At 35.6% G+C, this 18,481-nt stretch overlaps 1 protein-coding gene across 3 annotated transcripts in view; it reads left to right on the top strand.

The window, feature by feature from the left end:
• Positions 1-16,908, top strand: part of LOC107665601 (FERM domain-containing protein 6) — a 26,258-nt gene extending 9,350 nt beyond the window's left edge. Inside the window, exons 2-16 of one of the 3 annotated variants that reach the window (XM_016456535.1) lie at positions 4,834-5,033; positions 5,265-5,355; positions 8,702-8,781; positions 9,075-9,151; positions 10,415-10,610; positions 10,995-11,150; positions 11,610-11,675; positions 12,803-12,871; positions 13,053-13,137; positions 13,377-13,466; positions 14,541-14,810; positions 15,234-15,365; positions 16,322-16,389; positions 16,468-16,717; positions 16,833-16,908. In XM_016456535.1, the coding sequence (XP_016312021.1) occupies positions 4,956-5,033; positions 5,265-5,355; positions 8,702-8,781; positions 9,075-9,151; positions 10,415-10,610; positions 10,995-11,150; positions 11,610-11,675; positions 12,803-12,871; positions 13,053-13,137; positions 13,377-13,466; positions 14,541-14,810; positions 15,234-15,365; positions 16,322-16,389; positions 16,468-16,717; positions 16,833-16,834 (1,710 nt within the window). In that variant the 5' untranslated portion in view covers positions 4,834-4,955 and the 3' untranslated portion in view covers positions 16,835-16,908. Of the gene's footprint in view, positions 1-4,833; positions 5,034-5,264; positions 5,356-8,701; positions 8,782-9,074; positions 9,152-10,414; positions 10,611-10,994; positions 11,151-11,609; positions 11,676-12,802; positions 12,872-13,052; positions 13,138-13,376; positions 13,467-14,540; positions 14,811-15,233; positions 15,366-16,321; positions 16,390-16,467; positions 16,733-16,832 lie in introns of those variants that run through there. The other 2 variants (XM_016456534.1, XM_016456536.1) reach the window with 2 other exon arrangements.
• Positions 16,909-18,481: the final 1,573 nt, after the last annotated feature.

Genomic DNA, 18,481 nt, shown 5'->3' with positions numbered 1-18,481 from the left:
ATATATATATATATATATCAGTCTGGCGAGTAAACAAAAAAATGTACTAGCCAATTGCGATTCAATTGCCAAGGTGTTCGTAGAGGGCTGGAATAGTTGTAATAGTCTTGGAAGCATTAAACAAATAGGCCTAAGTAATGTTTTGCACTGCATGCCATCCAACAAAAGTGTGTATGAAGGGAGAGATAATGCTGATGTTAATTGATCAAAATAATCTCAAAACGACCAGACATTGGCTGAATTGTTGGCTTGGATGATTGTTAGTCTGTATACAGGTCTTGTCTGTTTTTTTTTTTGCTTCATTACACCTTTAAAATGGCATCATTAGAGGCGTGTAGTTCACTTAGTGTTTGTTTCTGGTGTTGTTCCCAGTAAGTGATAATTCTTCTGTGGAGCACAAAAGGCAGAACGACAACTTTGGTCAACCTTCATTGTCATTGCATGGAAAAAATATGCAATAAAAGGAAATGTGACTGTCATTAATTTGCTGGCTAACATCTCCTGTAGTGTTCCATAGAAGAAACTAAGTCAAACAGGTTTGGAACAACATGACAGAATCTTCATTTTTTGGGTTAACTATACCTTTATCATCATATCTCAGTCTTCAACTAGCAGCTAGCAGCTGGATTCCCCTGAGGCTGTAGCGGTTAACAGTAGCCTAGATATTGTCTTGATTCACAGGTGTGGACTGACATCACTGTGGCTCTGAATCACGTGAAATTAAACACACCCCTTTAACGCAATGTGAGAGAGAAACAGCATAATTACAGCCAATAGCTAATTAATATAGAGATTTATGTAAACATTTAGAATACATATGGTATTTGAACTTAAATTACATTTTTAGGTTGAGACTTTAAGAAAAGCATTACAGTTTGTAAGGGATTAAATCCACCACTTTGTGGTTGTTAAATGTTAAAGGAATTGTTCACCCAAAATAGTTCACTCCCCCTCTGGCTATTCAAAATGTAGATGAGTTTATTTCTTCATCTGAACAGATTGCATCATACTCACCAGTGGATCCTCTGCAGTGAAGAATGAGTGCCGTTTGAATGAGAGACCAAACAGCTGATAAAAACATCGCAATAATCCACAAATGATCCACACGACTCCAGTCCATCAGTTAACTTCATATGAAGTGTAAAGCTGCATGTTTGTAAGAAACAAATCCACCATTAGGACATTTTTAACTTTAAACCATTGCTTCTGAACAAAACGCTGTCCATAACTGTCCAAAATCAATAATATTCCTCCAGTGAAAAAGTATCTGTTCTCTGTTGTCCTCTCACATCAAAATCCACAAACATATTTGTTTAGAACTATTTTGAAATAAAACATTGCATGATCTGTGCATATTTGTCCTCTGATTCAGACAAGACTACTTTTTCACTGGAGAAAGCAATATTATAGATAGAGGACTTGTAGTTTTGCCTGAAGGCAATGATTTAAAGTTAAAAACTTTGTTTATTACAAACAGTGTTGGGGAGTAACTAGTTGCATGTAACGAAATTACGTAATTTAATTACAAAATAAATGAAATTGTAATCAGTTACAGTAAATGTGTAATTAAATTACAGTTACTTATGAAAATGGGCAAAGGGGGTTACATCTGAATTTTTCACACACACACACACACACACAAGTTTTGTTTTAGCCCAGACTTTGTTGAAGTTTCACTACTCCTTTGTGTAACTTCCTACTTAATCAGACCGCTGCAGGTCACGTGAAAACACAACAATGTCAGCATACTACAACTTTAAAAACTGTGCATTGGTGTGTCATATAAACTCTTGATTAAAACTATAGGCCTCATTCATGAAACATTTGTAAATATATGAATACATTCAGAGTAATTGGCATGTAAAATGGACCTTCCTGAAAACCAGATTCACAAACCTCTGATTCGATAGTTAAACGTGTGAATGTTAATAAGCCACTGCAGACAGCAAGCCAAATAAGTTGAACCTCAATCTCTTAAAGATTACCTAGCTATATTGGCAAACAAACTCATAAAATATTATTATATTACATATAGCGTTATCAAAATGCAGTGTTTAAAAAAATGAAACATTTGGATGTTTTACACATCATTTACACATGGTTGGGAGCAGGTGTAAATTTTTTTGTGTACCAAATAACATTTTGAAAATATGAAAATTTTCTTGAATCCAAATATGTATGCCAGTCCAATGACTTAATGAACAGTTTACACACACACACACACACACACACACACACACACACACACACATTTGTTTTTGTGAATTGTGGGGACATTCAATAGGCATAATGGTTTTTATTCTGTACAAACTGTATGTGCTATTGCCCTACACCAACCCTACCCCTTACAGGAAACTTTGTGCATTTTTACTTTCTCAAAAAAACTCACTCTGTATGATTTATAAGCGTTTTGAAAAATGGGGACATGGGGTAATGTCCTCATAAGTCACCTTCTCCTTGTAATTCCTATGTCATACCCATGTCATTATACAAATTTGTGTCCTCATATGTCACAAAAACACACACACACACACACACACACACACACACACACAGATTTAATTGATTTCTTTCCCAAATTGCATTGACTGCTCTAAAATATGAGATGCCAATGTTTCAGGAATTTAGTACACAGAATAGGACACATGATTATTTAATAACAGTTTAATTTGGGTTTATGTATATATAATTTAATTTCAAAAACAGTATCATTATCAGCTATTAAACTATTTCTTGTTATGATTTTAAGTCTGTAATTAACCTCAGATTGATCTCAAAGTAAGTCTGATTTTGTGGAGGCTATGCTTTAAAGGGGACATCGGATTCCCCTTTTCCACAAGTTGGTATGATTCTTTAGGGTCTTAATGAAATATCTGCAACATAATGACCTGCTGCTCACCCCACCCCTCTCTTCCGTGGAAGAACAAAGGTGATTTGCAAGTAATCATAAAAAATATAAAGTGTGAGATTTAATTCTTCTGCAGGTGCAGCTGGATCATGAACAGTGGGTACTCCATCCTTGAGTTTGAACTTTTTAGCAAAACCTGCTTTGAATTGTCCCTCATTCAGAAAGAACATAGACATAAAGACATAAACAAATTTAGGTGTATTCGGTGGCGCGTTACAATCAAAAACAGAACTAATCCACTGTGTCTTCAGTGGCTCTTGATGTCGGGATGTTCTACATCCAACTACAAAACACCTGCATTGCTTACGAGACATTGTTTTCAATACAGCTGCTGAGGGCGGAGATATGCAAATTCGGAACAGTCCGTCAGCAGTCGTGGGTGGGGCCTGAGCAGTATGACATCAGAAAATCAAAATGGCTTGATAACTGAGACTGTTTAGGTTTTTTGGGGATTAAACAAAAGAAGTGAATTGATATTTATCATTGTAGGGTGGTTATGTTCACACACTGCTAAGACACATTTATATGCAAACACCATGTAAAAGTGAATTTTGCATCCAATGTCCCCTTTAAAATTAAAGTATTATAATCTTAATTCAAGTGATAAAGGATTTTGAAAGTCTGACAGTATTCAGCGCTACTGTAAGATTAACCCTGACTGGTTTACATGTTTGAAAATAATTAACAGTTGAAAACATTAGAAATTTAGAAAAGTAATCAAATGTAATCAGTTACATTACTTCAATAAAGTAATTGAAAAGTTACACTACTTATTATATTTTACATAGAGTAACTTGTGATCTGTAACCTATTACATTTCCAAAGTAACCTTCCCTTCCCAAACATGCAGCTTTTAGCTTCACAAGTCGAATGGATTGATTGTGGATTACTGTGATGTTTTTATCAGCTGTTTGGACTCTCATTCTGATGACACCCATTCACTGCAGAGGATCCATTGGTGAACAAATGATGCAATGCTAAAATTCGCCAGATATGTTACCATCTTGGATAGCCTGAGGGTGAGGGTACTTTGCTAGGACACCTGTGTGAAAATATTTTTTGGTTAAAAGTAATGGCAAAAATTGCATTTACAGTCATACATTTTAAGTGTGACTTAAGTGTCCAAATACATTCACTGTACAGCATTATAGAATGGGTGCAAAATGACAAATTATAGGGTTAGTTTTGTATCAACAGGACAATGTTGAGGCATTTCAGTTCAGTGAAAACATACAGCAGGTGGAATTTGCCCAAAAATGTGGAGAATGCATCTGCAGCCTGTGATGTTTTCACAGGTGCGCTTATCTACATTGTAGGAAAAGTGAAGTTCTACAAACACGATAAGATCACCCAATAAAATTTACCACAGGATCTGCAAGACTCATTGTTTAGCATTAATTTCATTATTACATAATTGGATGTTTATATAATCTGACTCAACTGGGCAGATTGTGCAATGTAATGAGCTTTTATTGCATGATTGCATATTCCACCACAGACGTCATCAACATTTCTGGACAGTCTAGACATTTTAATTACCCCAGTGTTTTTTGTTTTTTTTTTGCCTCGTTTTGAAATATGAGAAAAGATATTAAAAAAGATATTAGCAGATATTTCGACATAGAACTAATCATACTTCATTCTTCAATTATTATATTGTTAGTTAGCTAAAGCAAGCAACACTATTACAATGGATCACACTTAAGGTAATTTCATACATTGTCCCACCCATTTGTATTTTTGACATGGATGATATCTCATATCATAAAGTTTGTTGAGGAGAGGTGTGCAGCGCTATTATTTTTATGATATTATTATATCATTTTCAAGCATATGATTTCCACCTGGCAGACGATAAAATGGGCATAAAATCCTATAGACTTACACTGAAGGAGAGTCTTGTTTTTTTTGTTGTTCTTTTACAGATATTCAAAATGAAGAAGCCAATACCTGTAGACAAAGCATCTTGAAGAGAAAGAGGCCAGTGTGAGTGTGTGACTGTATCTGTGTGTACGCATGTGTATATGTGGATGAGATTCCATAGGCCATGTCTGTCCCCACCAAACTAGAGAGGACAGTATGTGTCCTCCTTCCCACCAAGGAGACATTGGACATCACAGTGGGGGTAAATATTCAGCTCTTGTAATATTTCATATTGTTATCTGCAGCAATGACAAATGACAAAAAGTAATAACCTACGGAAGGCTGTACTTTATTTTGTAATAAACAGTATATAAAATGTGCAGATGTGTGTTTGTTTATTGAGTTGAATGCAAGCATTTAGAATCAGAATGCATTTTAAAATCATGTTTTTGTATCTGATTCATTGTCAAATCTGTTTTTCTTTTCCTCCAAGCTAAAAGCAACGGGTCAAGATGTGTTTCACAGTGTCTGTGAGCTTCTCGGGGTTAAAGAGCTGCACTACTTTGGATTGACTTTAGTCAAAAGTAAGAATTGATTCTTCCCAATTGCAGTGTACCCTTTTAAAGGTCGCAACAGGGGGATTTGCAGTAGTGGTTAAACGGATCGTAGTTGATCCGTGATCCGTACGGACCAAGCCCCACGGTTCGGCACGCATGTGATCCGCGGATTAATTGCAAAATTTAACCATAATAGAGTATAAGTTTATCATTTGTTCGTATTTACACAAGCAAGCGAATTTTAAACAATTCCAGAGAGAAAAGGCGAAAGGGAACTCCATTCGTTACATGCACGCTGTTTTCTACGCGCACAGCTGCACACACATGAAGCACGCACACGCGTTTCAGATGGCGCGCAAACACCGAACTGAATCCTCTTCTGAATCCTCTGAACAGACACATACACATAAAATTATGACAAAATACCCATCTCGACAATCATTCAGGTAAACGCAGTCAGTTATGTCTCAAGTGAATGAAAACAGCTGAGAAAGAAATCGGATGTGATGTGTATCATTTTATCGGATCCGTTCATCAGGTCTTAAAGGGACAGTGGCTTATAAATACTGGTGCTGTCATTAATGATCATCAAACAACAAAACAGCTGTGATAAAAATCTATATTTAATTTATACAATGAACACTATGCAGTGTTATTTTCCCTAATTATTACATTTCTGTATTTGATACTACCAACCTTATTTTATTTGTAACATATTGCGTTGTGTTGATCTATGATTGTAATTTGTGTATTTGTTCTTATTTTTACTGGCTGTTCTCTTGTCTCTTTAATCATGTTTAAACTTTCTTAGTTAATCTAGTAGTATTTGCTGTGGTATCAAAAGAAATACTTCGCATTAAGTAATAAATGGAAAGCAAGATAAATTGAAATATTTTTCTTTTCTTGCTGATCCGAAAAATGATCCGATCCGTGGGTCAAAAACCGTAATGTGATCCGAACCGTGAGATTTGTGATCCGTTGAACCACTAATTTGCACTGATGTCATAGCAGAATCACTTTTAGTTCACCAGAGAATCTTTCAGTGAACAGTTCTTAAAAGAACCATTGTTTTCTTAGTGTAAAGAACATTATAATAATCTATAGAACTTTTTCCGCTATAAAAACCTTTTGTGCAATGGAAAGGTTCCATGAATTTTAAAGGTTCTTCATGGAACCGTAGATGCGAAAGAACCTTTATTTTTTAGAGTGTATGTGAATCTCAAAGGAAGTGTGTTTTTGTATCTACTGTAAATGGAAATTGTAGCCACATTTGAGCTGCTTTATTTGTCTTTCACTGAAGACTTTCGAATGCAAATGCTTACAGCTCAAGGCCTTCAGGTTGTTTGCCAATTCAAGCAATGTATGAACTGCACCTGAATAACATAATCTGCAAAGACACAAACTTGCTTTTGTTCCCAGGGAAATTTGAATTAAATCCAGTTCAAACTAATGTGGCATCTAATATTTGTCTTTTGCCATTCCAATCAGGCTCTCTCTATATTATTCTCTTTTTGCTCTCATTTTCAACCTCTCATTCAAAAGCCTCATTCCAGCTTCTTCTTCCCTTGAATACCTTTTTACGATTTTTTTGTGTCACTCTCCTCTTGGATAAGAGCGTCTTTGTTTTTGTGTATTTGAGGGCTGGTGACCCCTGAGGCTTGGAATCAAGCTATATTAACTTTGTTAAGCCTGGAATTCACCATGATTCACCACTTCACTGCAGAGAGGCAGCAGGAGAGAGCAATTGATATTGGCTGAGCGTTTAGCAGGGTCACAACCTTCTCGTCATGAACCTCGGATAAAGAGACAGTGAGTCAGAAAGAGTTTGAGTCATTTAGTGAGGGAGGTAGTGATGCGAAGTTAGCAGTGATAAAGCATGGATAAACTGAACGGAATGTGAACTTGCACTTGTAAAAACATAACATAAAGTGTTAACAAGTTCACATACATTTTTCTGTGTTTGTACAGATACTGAAACATACAATATAAACATTCTGACAGCATCTAAAACTTAATATGAATTACTCTGAATTTTCATAATCACTCATAATTTATTACTGTATTTATAAATACTGTATATAATAATATTTTTGTTTAAACTGTGATACACTACCATTCAGAAGTTGAGAGGAAATATGATTTCTTAAAAAAAAAAAACTTTTATCCAGCCTTACATTAAATTGATCAAAAGTAATCAAAACAATGTAAAAAAAATCTATTTCAAATAAATTCTGTTATTTTGAACTTTCTATTCATTAAATGAATCCTGAAAATAAATGTTTTTTTAATAATTAAAAGTAATGTTTCTTGAGCTGCAAATCAGCATATTAGGATGATTTCTGAAGGATCATGTGAAACTGTAAACTGGAGTAATGATGCTGAAAACTCAGCTTTGCCATCACTGAAATAAATTACATTATAAAATATATTCACTAATATTATGTGTTATTCACAATAATATTCACTAATATATTCACTAATACGGTTATGGTTTTACTATATTTTTAATCAAATAAATGCAGCCTTTGTGAGCATAAGAGACTTCTTTTAAAAACATAAACAATTCCATACTTTTGACCAGTAGTGTACTTAGACTATATTTATGAGTATAATAGAGTATAAATATGAATGTCTTATGTTTGCATATTTAAAAAAATTAAATTACTTAATTTTATTATTTGATTATTTTACAAAAATATATGAAGAAATGATAATCCTAACCCTAATAATAATGTTCTTTGTATAAATTATAACAATGTTTTTAAATAATGGTAATTGAAATTTAGTGTAAAGTGTAATGATTAGCTTTTTTGTTGCTGACAGTACATTGCTATTGTACATGTCAGTGCCTATTCAAACATATGATAATCTATGTGTGTATCACTACTTTGCATACAAATACTAAAGAGGTCACGTTGGCAAATGAAATAAATCACATGGACCACTTGAATGAAAAGAATGTGCTTGAAACCTTGTTTCTAAACACTTTGGGAAATAACATCTATTTATTGGTCTTAGCTAAATCTTCTTTCATCTTTCCATTGTGACATTTATTTAAACCATCTTAATTCCATTCTTGCACAAGCTCCTTTTTAGAAGTGTTTACACGATTTACTCAAAGCGCTAGAATTCTTTTGCAATCGCAATCGCTCTGGCATGAGGCTGCTAGTTTTTACTGGGGTAAGTTTTGTCTGCGGCTGGGGTTGTTGCATACCCTGCGTTCACCAATGACTCAACGGGTCTTTTCATTCCAGCCGTCTCCCTAATTGAGGTCATTGTTGGGCAGATTTCATGCATGAATTCTTGATGCCATTGTTTGCATGCCAAAAGCATTTACGCTTGTTTCCTGTGTGTCCTTTCTGGGCTGTTTTAGACAATGAGCACATCTTTCTGGACTTGGAAGAGAAACTTGCTACGTACTTTCCTAAGGAGTGGAAACAGGACTCAGGAAAGGTGAGCATAACACGGTCCTCCATCATTATCAGTAGTACCATGGTGTTCTTTTACATATCTGTAAAATACATGGTTCATCGATGTGATAATCATATAAATATAAATAGTGTTGTGATTGTACTGATTCCATCACAGCATGACTGTACCATGTGCTCCGTGTTCCTTGTGGTCATCAGCGTGGTTACTGTATGATAGTAAAGATAAACACTAGTAGGCCGGTCGGGATGTGGGAGTGACTTCATAATGAGGGGGTTGCCACAGTAACCTGTCAAGCCTGTTCTTTCTCTCGGCAGGGGTCACAGAGGAGGTCAATCCCTCCCCTGCTCTGTCTGAAGGTCCAGTACTATGTGGAGAATGGCAGACTCATCTGGTAAGAAACAGGCCAGAGATTCCCGAACGTTTGAAGGGAGGAATCCTCTCCTTGGCCTCTTTCCTTCATTAGTTTTAATCCACCAGGGTGTGAGGCCAGTTTGAGTGGGCTTGTGATCTGGTTTGATCTGGCCTGTCTTTGAAAGCTGTTTTTATTAGGAAGAATTTTCCTCCCTCATCTGGGTGTGGTGTAACTGAAAACTGCTTATTATGAAACTCAGCCTAACTTTAGATTTTATTGAATGTGGCAAATGAGTGGAGGATTTTGAAGATAGACCGAGGAGAGTCTTTCATTAAATTTATTTTTATTCATATTTAGTTTTGCTGGATTAATATAGTTAAATTAGAAAATGATGGCAGAATTTATTTTGTTCTATTTTAAAATTTTAAATTAGGCTTGATGTGAATTCTTAGAAACATTTCATTTCAAACATTTAATTTTTCAGTTTAGGGGCTGTTTTAATGCTTTTGAAAGAAGTCTCACACTCACCAAGGCTGCATTTATTTAACAATAATAATGTTAAATATTACAATTTAAGATAACACTTTCTATTTTAATACATTTTTTAAATGTAATTTATTTCTGTGATGGCAAAGCTGAATTTTCAGCATCATTACTCCAGTCTTCAGTGTCACATGATCCTTCAGAAATCGTTCTAATATGCTGATTTGCTGCTCAAGAAACATTTTTTTAACATTACTATCAATGTTGAAAATAGTTGTGCTGCTTAATATTTTTGTGGAAACAGTGATACATTTTTGAAGGATTCTTTAAAGTGTTAGTTCACCCACAATTTTGGTCATTTATTACTCACCCTCATGCCGTTCCAAACCCGTAAGACCTTTGTTCATCTTTGGAACACAAATTAAGATATTTTTGATGAAATTTGAGAGCTTTCTGACCCTCCATGGACTATTTTACTAATGTCCTTACTAAGTTTCTGGGTCTGGGAACATTTCAGTTGCACTGCTTTTTTATGGAGGGTCAGAAAGCTCTCGGATTTGATCAAAAATATCTTAATTTGTGTTCCAAAGATGAACAAAGGTCTTACGGGTTTGGAACGGCATGAGGGTGAGTAATTAATGACGAAAATTTTCATTTGAGTGAACTAAACCTTGGCTTTAATAAATAGAAAGTTCAAAAGAACAGGATTTATTGGAAATATAATTATAAATAGGAAATAATTCTTGCTAAAACATTTATATTTGATGTCTAGTTTATTTTTCTCATGCTCTTTTTCTTACTCTTTTTCTGTGTTCTCAGTGAGCGTAAAGCGAGAAAACTGTACTACTATGATCTGCGGGAACGTGTCCTGCGCTCAGAATGCCGACAGCAGGAGGAAGTGTATTTCCAGCTTGCAGGATACGCCCTACAGGCCGATCACTCTGACCACCCCTCAGACAGCCACAGTCAGGGACACACTGTGTATTTCCAACCCAAAGAATACTTTCCACCCTGGGTAAATCTTTATTAGAGTGTATAAAATACAATCACATACATTTGCATCCAAGCAAGTGGTGCTTACTTCGTTTTTAATCATATAAAGATTTGGTTTAAAAGTTGGTTTACTTGGTTGAAAAGTCCAGCATTTGTGGTATTTGGACGCTGGTATGCTATCGTCTTTAGTCCAGGGTTTTTAACTAACAAGACTTTCATGGACAACCAGCTTCACCAGAAAGACCATGCTGACTGACTAGCATTTTTTTAAAAACACCAAACCAGCAAATTCTTCTTGTGCTTTTACAGCAGGGGTTTGATTAAAGTTTTTGTAAGTCTAATAAAGCACGGTGAGAGCCCACACTCATTTTATAATCACGCATGACCCGTGTCTGCTCTCTTATAGATAATTGCGAAGCGTGGCATTGACTACCTGCTGTGTCACGGGCCCAAGGTTCATAAAGAGCTGTGGGGGATGTCCTCGCGTGAGGCTATCCTGCTCTTTATCAGAGAATCCTGCCGTCTGGAGGATGTCCCAGTCACCTTTTATCGCCTACAGAAGGTCAGAGGTCATGCACGGTTATCAGAATGTCTTGCTGTAGGTCAAGACATTCTCAGCTGTGGAATGTGAAAATATTTTCATCAAAGTAGAAGTTAAAGGTGAAGTCATTTCTGCACTACTAGTGGCACCTGATGGAACTGCAGTGTGCTTGATTGAGTAATATTACAACAGCAGCTCAACCAATGCTAGAATGATCTCTGAAGGATCATGTGGCAGAACATTAAAATAAATTGTAGTAATATTTCAATTTTTTGAGTATTTGATCAAATAAATGCAACCTTGGTGAGCATAAGAGACTTCTTTAAAAAATTAACACCAAAAAGACAAACTCTTTTGTATGTGCATGTAATACTATTTTATAAATAGATAGATTCAAATATTCCATCCATCCATCCATCCATCCATCCATCCATCCATCCATCCATCGTGTGTTACTAAGCCTGTGTCTTTTTCCTGTAGGACAAGAAAGAAGAGAAAGGTTCAGCGCTCCTTGGACTCACTCTACGAGGAATGCAAGTGTATCAGGTGTGTGTTTGTGAATGCATGAGGCGTTTTTCTTGCCACCAAAAACAGGGAAAAACACTTCTTGGATATACTGTAAATTGCAGCTGTGAAAAAATTGGACACAGCAACATCGCAACAGTAGTTGTTGCACATTACCTGAAATCACCAGCCCTCATTGAAAATGATGGACTTCTGGTTGCTTTTCGCTGCAAAGCACATGTGAATGGCCTACTTCATTGTGCATCATTCTGTGATTCAGTGCAGTCCTGTGTTTTCTCTTTGAGCCGGTGCCAATCACAATGATAGAGCTCTCCAGATAGGCCTGACTGGAATGCATATATTAGATGGTTCAGTCCATAAACAGGGATTTGGAGTGCATGCCTTTCCCTTGAGTCCACTGATCTGCCCGTTAAAGCGTCTGGGTTTGGATTAAACTAAGGGCCCTGTGTCTAAGAGATCAAAGACCCAGTGTGGTGAGGCACGGACCCCAACCTTAAATGGGCTCCCCTTCTGCTTTGATAAAGAACAGGATTTATATATTACTCCTTTCTCACACTGCCAAATAAGCTTATATTACAAATAATCTAACAAATGATATGTGAAAGGGTTTTGTAGCAAGTAGGGTTAGGAGATCTAAATGTTAGTTCCATTTTCAAGAAACTACTTCAACTGAATAATGAACTGTGTGTTATTTGTAATAAAATAAATTATAAAATTCTATAAAAATGTTATGTATACATTTTTTTTTCTTATAAATAGTAATATTTGTTATCTAATACAAATATGTGACCCTGGACCACAGAACCAGTCATAAGGGTCAATTTTTTGAAATTGAGATTTATACATCATCTGAAAGTTGACTAATTAATTGTTAGGATAGGACAATATTTGGCTGAGGTACAACTATTTGAAAATCTGGAATCTGAGGGTGCAAAAAAATCAAAATATTGATATATATATTTATGAAGTATGATTAGGACCAATTATTTGGCTTTCTTAAAAGTAATAAAAGAATCAGTAATAGAATCATAAAGGAACCTGAACCATTTAGTGGAATCGGAATCTGAGCCATTGAATTTACTAACAAATCCCATTCTTCTGACTTGACCCTTTTCATGTAACAGAGGCCTTGTTTCTTTTATTTGCAGGAGGTGAACAATGTGCGGGATCTGCTGTATGACTTCCCCTGGTTTCATGTGGGACGACTCACTTTTCTGGTAACATTTAATGTTACTGCTTGTTACAATATTAGATCACACCAGACCTCACTGTTTCTCCCTCATTTCAAGTGATTTTTGGTCTTTGATGTGATTTGAATTGTGGTGCTTGAACACCTGCTCTAACATTAAAAGTAAATTTTCAAAAATACAGAGGTTCTGTCTTCTGCTCTCTGCACAGGGGAAGAAGTTTGAGATCCAGCCGGATGGTTTGCCCTCCGCGAGGAAGCTGGTGTACTACACGGGTTCGGCTTTTCGTTCCCGACATCTTCTGCTGCATTTAAGTTCCTGTCACCGATTGTACCTCAGTTTGCAACCTGCGCTCAAACACCTGCGGCAGCTGGAGGACTGAGGTACAACTATTTGAAAATCTGGAATCTGAGGGTGCAAAAAAATCAAAATATTGAGAAAATCGCCTTTAAATCTGTCCAAATTAAATTCTTAGTCATGCAAAATTAAGTTTTGATATATTTATGGTAGGAAATCTACAAAGTTCGTTCCCGACATCTTCTGCTGCATTTAAGTTCCTGTCACCGATTGTACCTCAGTTTGCAACCTGCGCTCAAACACCTGCGGCAGCTGGAGGAGACAGAGGGTGTGTGTCCACATAATATTCATCTCCAGGCCCTTCATGCCTGCTTTTGTAGTATGATTTTGTTTTTTGTTTTCTTCTCAGTGGTGTTGGTTCTGTTATAGCCCATTCGTTTATTGACTTCAGAGACCTCACATAAACAATTTTTATGTAAGCAAGTACTTATAATAATGTATTTATTTTACTTCCCACTTCCACTTTCATTTCCAGATTAATTTTTTATTTATAGTAATGAGTACTGGAGGAAGAAATGTCAGTAATGTCACAATGGTCTTGGAAAATAGTTATGGAAAAAATAGGCTTAATTTTCTTTAACACTAAATGGAGGTGACAGTGTCAAGGAAATAGATTATAAAAGAATAAACTGTTTATTTAATATTCTTTTTCTTTGACACAGTCACCTCTGGCTTCTTGATTGCAATATTTGAAATGGTTTGTATTGTGAAAATTACTATACAAATATACCTGAATTGAATGGAAAAATAAGGTGACCAGATTTCTGAAATAGAAACTAGTACATTTCCTAGTTGAGTGGTCAAAATATCATTGAAATCTCACTTCTTGTTGCCTATAAAGCTAAAAATGGGGACAATACAGTTTTACGTTTTGGGCTCCTATAAGATTATAAAACTTAATTAATATTAAGTAATATTTAATTAGTATAACTCGGCAAATCACACTATGAAAAACAGTAAATATTAACCCTGTCAAAAAGCAAACCGTTCAAAACAGTATTGTAACAAAATTCTGACTTTACAAAAACACATCACAAAAATAAAATAAATTGGATAAAATTGTATTGAACATATATTTTCTAACTGGATTTCATATTTTCACAAACTGTGAATATACTGTATACAGAAATTACTACTTTTTAGACACCCTGTTTCCCCTGAAAACAGAGACGTTGTTACCAAATCGAAAAATATAATTTATTTTTTCTTTTCATTTTGGATGAAGTAAGACTTAAATATGTTAAAGCATTTGTGAGAATCACCCTTATTAGTAAAATAATTATTCTTCCATGTCAGGCTGTTTTTGATGAAATAATATTTTTTTCTCTATTTTCGGATCCAGAGAAGAAGAGGTACCGCGAATCGTACATCAGTGATGAGCTAGACCTGGATCAACCGTGCAGCGAGGGCAGTCCTCGTCTGTCTCGACACTCCACCAGCAGCTCTGGCATTGAGGCGGACACCAGGCAAAACAGCGTCTCTGTAGAGATGGTTTCCATGGAGGAGAAGGAAAAGTCCTTCATCTCTGCTGTCAGTCATGGCTCCTCACACACCTCTGGCATCGACACGAGCAGCAAAACTCGAACCGATGAAGATGAGTGGCAGGAGGAAGGTGAGGGTCAAACAACTTTAGTCGTAATCAGTATTAAAAATATATATACAACTATATTTATAATCAACATTTCTCTAAACGCATCTGCCAACTGTAGAGTCACATATCATTTGCTGGGCTTGAATACTTGTGCAGTTGTTATGCAACAGTATAAAATGTCACGCTCATCAATTTGACATGGTCTGCTGACAGATAAGCATTGCTAGGATTCCTTGCATATGTAGTGCTGAAAAGACATAGATGAAGCTGTTGAGGTTGTTCTGAAGTTATTTAGTTTATTTGCTCAGACAGCTTGACTTGCAAAATGTCACGTTCGCACTGACAGTGAAAGACAAAATCTTTTGTCACAACACGTTAGATTTACGACAGGGTTAAGCACAGATTAACCCATGATGGACTGTTGGTGATGAAATCTGAATGTAGATTTGCAGGATGTGGTGAAGGAGCCTGGGGAGGTCTCTGTGGACGATCCTTTGGATATCTTACGATTGGCTGAGCTGCTGGAGGGCGTGTCCGTCGACTGTCCCACCATCCAATCAGACACTGAATTCAAAGGTGAGGACTCAAAAAAAAAAACAATCCGATTTAGGGCACTTTCAAACCTTATCTATCTGTTTCTGATTCATTTGTATTTAATTCTTTAATTTATTTGTTTCATTGTTGCATAACATAAAAATAAAGTTACTAAATGTGTAAATCATGGAGAAAATGCATGCATACTACTACTGGCAAGTGAGCGATTTGTGCAAGATTTTTATGTATAAATTGTATATAAATATTTATTATGATCATGATGATTATCATATTTATGTTATATTATTATATTATATATTGTAATTATATGATTGATATATATTTTTTAGCAATTGTCATGCAATTAATGTTTATTTGTTATTAAACAAGTGCTCAGCAAGGCTGAATTTATCTAATCAAAAATACAGTAAAAACAGTAATGTTGTGAAATATTATTACAATTCAAAATAGCTGTTTTCTATTTTAATATATTTAAAATGTAACCGATTGCAAAGCTGAATTTTCAGCAGCCATTACTTCAGTCTTCAGTGTCACGTGATCCTACAGAAGTCATTCTAATATTCTGATTGCTAAAGAAATTAATGGAATTTTTATTGAAACTAAGTGTGCTGCTTAATATTTTTGTGGAAACCGTTACATTTTATTTTATTTTTGTAAGATTTTCAAGATTTTTAAAATAGGTTTTTTTTTTGTTGTAAAAATCTAAAAGTCTTAACTGCCACTTTTGATCACTTTAATGCATATTTGCTCAATAAAATTATTAATTTATTTCCTAAACTTTTAAATGGCAGTGTAAAAATTTAATGTAAACAGATGGGACTACAAATCAGCGTGTCACAATATTGTATTAGTGCATTAGGACTTAAAAGCATAAATGCTTTTTTTTGACAATTTTGAAATACAGTAAATCAATATTTGCCTGCAGACTGTGATGAGAATATAAATCTGCTCCTGTTTACTGTAACGTCTGTTTCTAGGTCTACAAATGAGTTCAGTTACAGTCAACGATCAAGTGGACCATTGTGATCCAGACAGCATGAAACAGGTTTGCCGTCTCTGTCTTCTCCAATCTTTCCCTTTTCATTCCTTCATCATGTCACTAACTGCTCATTACCCATTACAGGTTTTAAATCAGAAGTCTCGTAACCCAGCCGACCGCTACAGTCTGAGTCTGGATGACGTGCGACTGTATTCCCCTCTTCTCCCTCTGGGAACGGCATCGGTTCCAGACACCTCTGTCAGCTACACGTTTGGGCTTCCGCATTCCCCAACCAGCATGTGTCCAGACAATACTTCATTTTGTGTCCAGCGCTCCATGAACTGCCTATCTTTGGACCTGCTGGATGATAACCAGCCGCTTGAGCTTGTCCTTTAAAAAACTAAGAAGACCACAGCTTCCTGTTGTCTGAAGCGCTAACAGGACACATTTTCATCAGGAATTTCGTTAAAACTCAACCAACACTCAGATGTGTTTCTATGCTGTTCAACAACAGGACAATATGAACAATTGTGGGTTGTTTTACAGATTATACAACATGTAGAACTTTCTACAGAATGTGTTAATGAATAATCTTAGAAGAATCAGGCATTACTATGCTAAAACCGTGTCCTTGATAAAACCTTCTCTTCCAAGTAAATTCTAACTGGCTGTGACTACAATAAGCAATAAGCAAGAGGCCCCGCCCACAGTGAACTTTCATTGGTCCAAATCCTGTTCTGCTTGGCTGAACTGTATATTAAACATCAAAACGAAACATTTTCACATTCTTTATGGGCAGACAAATTACCTGTTGGTTCACACCTAGTTAGGACATGGTGTAACATGTTATGCTACAAATTTTGTTTAGGGAAGGAAACATTGGACCTCTAAATTTCACATTTGCTCTAAAATGGCTTGAGAATGTCAAACTTGGAGGAACATTCTCTGAATTGCATTATGAATACAGACAGAAGCTACTAGAAAATCCACTAAGAAGACAAAAAGTCTTGTACTCATGCAATAAAATGCCATACGTTCCTTTAAACAAAGACTTTTAACTTGGAGTTCCATTTAATGTTTGAGATCACACAGTTACATTACTAATGTCAATAGTGGTTAATCATATCAAATATGATACAAACATTCACGTTCACTGTCTTTGGAGTCATTTTTGGTCATGAAACACACTGAATATGCACCACCTGTTCTCCTGTTATAATTGTGTACAGACAGTACTCTTGTTCCCAACCCGCTTAAACCTGCAATCAGGATTGGAACAAGGTTAAAAGGTCAAACCAAAATATTCCACGTATGTTGTTTTATGAGATCTAACCACTGGTTTAATATACTTAATATAATATCACATAGTTCTTTACTGCACAAGTAATGTTGAACTGTGATGAACTTTTAAAAGAACAATAAGATCAAAGACTCGTTCGCTGTATACAGATCATGTTTGTTTTGTTCAGGATACATGGAGCTCTTTTGATTTCGATAATTACAAAACACACATCAAGCCCTCAGAGGTTCTGTACATAATGGTGGGTGTAATTTCTTTATGTATTGTAAACACACATCCTATTAAAAGTATGCCCATATATATGTTCCTTTCAGTGAAAGGAAAAACAATAAGAATGAATAGTATGAATAAACATAGCTGGTGTTAAATTCAGTAGTACAATATGTGTATGTGTTTTTCATTACATAGAAATACAGTCAACTGATAAAAGCAATTAGCTTAACCGCAGGGTCAGTGATAAGATATGACTGATGTAATGATAATATAGTCATATTTTAACTCTTTACTGTGTATTTTCAATTCAGTAGCTATAAAAGTGTCCCACTTTCATTTTTCTGGAATAAATTATTGACTTCTGTCAGGACCACTATCCACAGTGAACTTTCATTGGTCCAAATCCTGTTCTGCTTGGCTGAACTGTATATTAAACATCAAAACGAAACATTTTCACATTCTTTATGGGCAGACAAATTACCTGTTGGTTCACACCTAGTTAGGACATGGTGTAACATGTTATGCTACAAATTTTGTTTAGGGAAGGAAACATTGGACCTCTAAATTTCACATTTGCTCTAAAATGGCTTGAGAATGTCAAACTTGGAGGAACATTCTCTGAATTGCATTATGAATACAGACAGA

Source organism: Sinocyclocheilus anshuiensis, unplaced genomic scaffold (assembly GCF_001515605.1).
Source record: "Sinocyclocheilus anshuiensis isolate Anshui unplaced genomic scaffold, SAMN03320099.WGS_v1.1 scaffold407, whole genome shotgun sequence".
Taxonomy (NCBI): domain Eukaryota; kingdom Metazoa; phylum Chordata; class Actinopteri; order Cypriniformes; family Cyprinidae; genus Sinocyclocheilus; species Sinocyclocheilus anshuiensis.
This window is presented reverse-complemented; position numbering and strand designations above follow the sequence as displayed.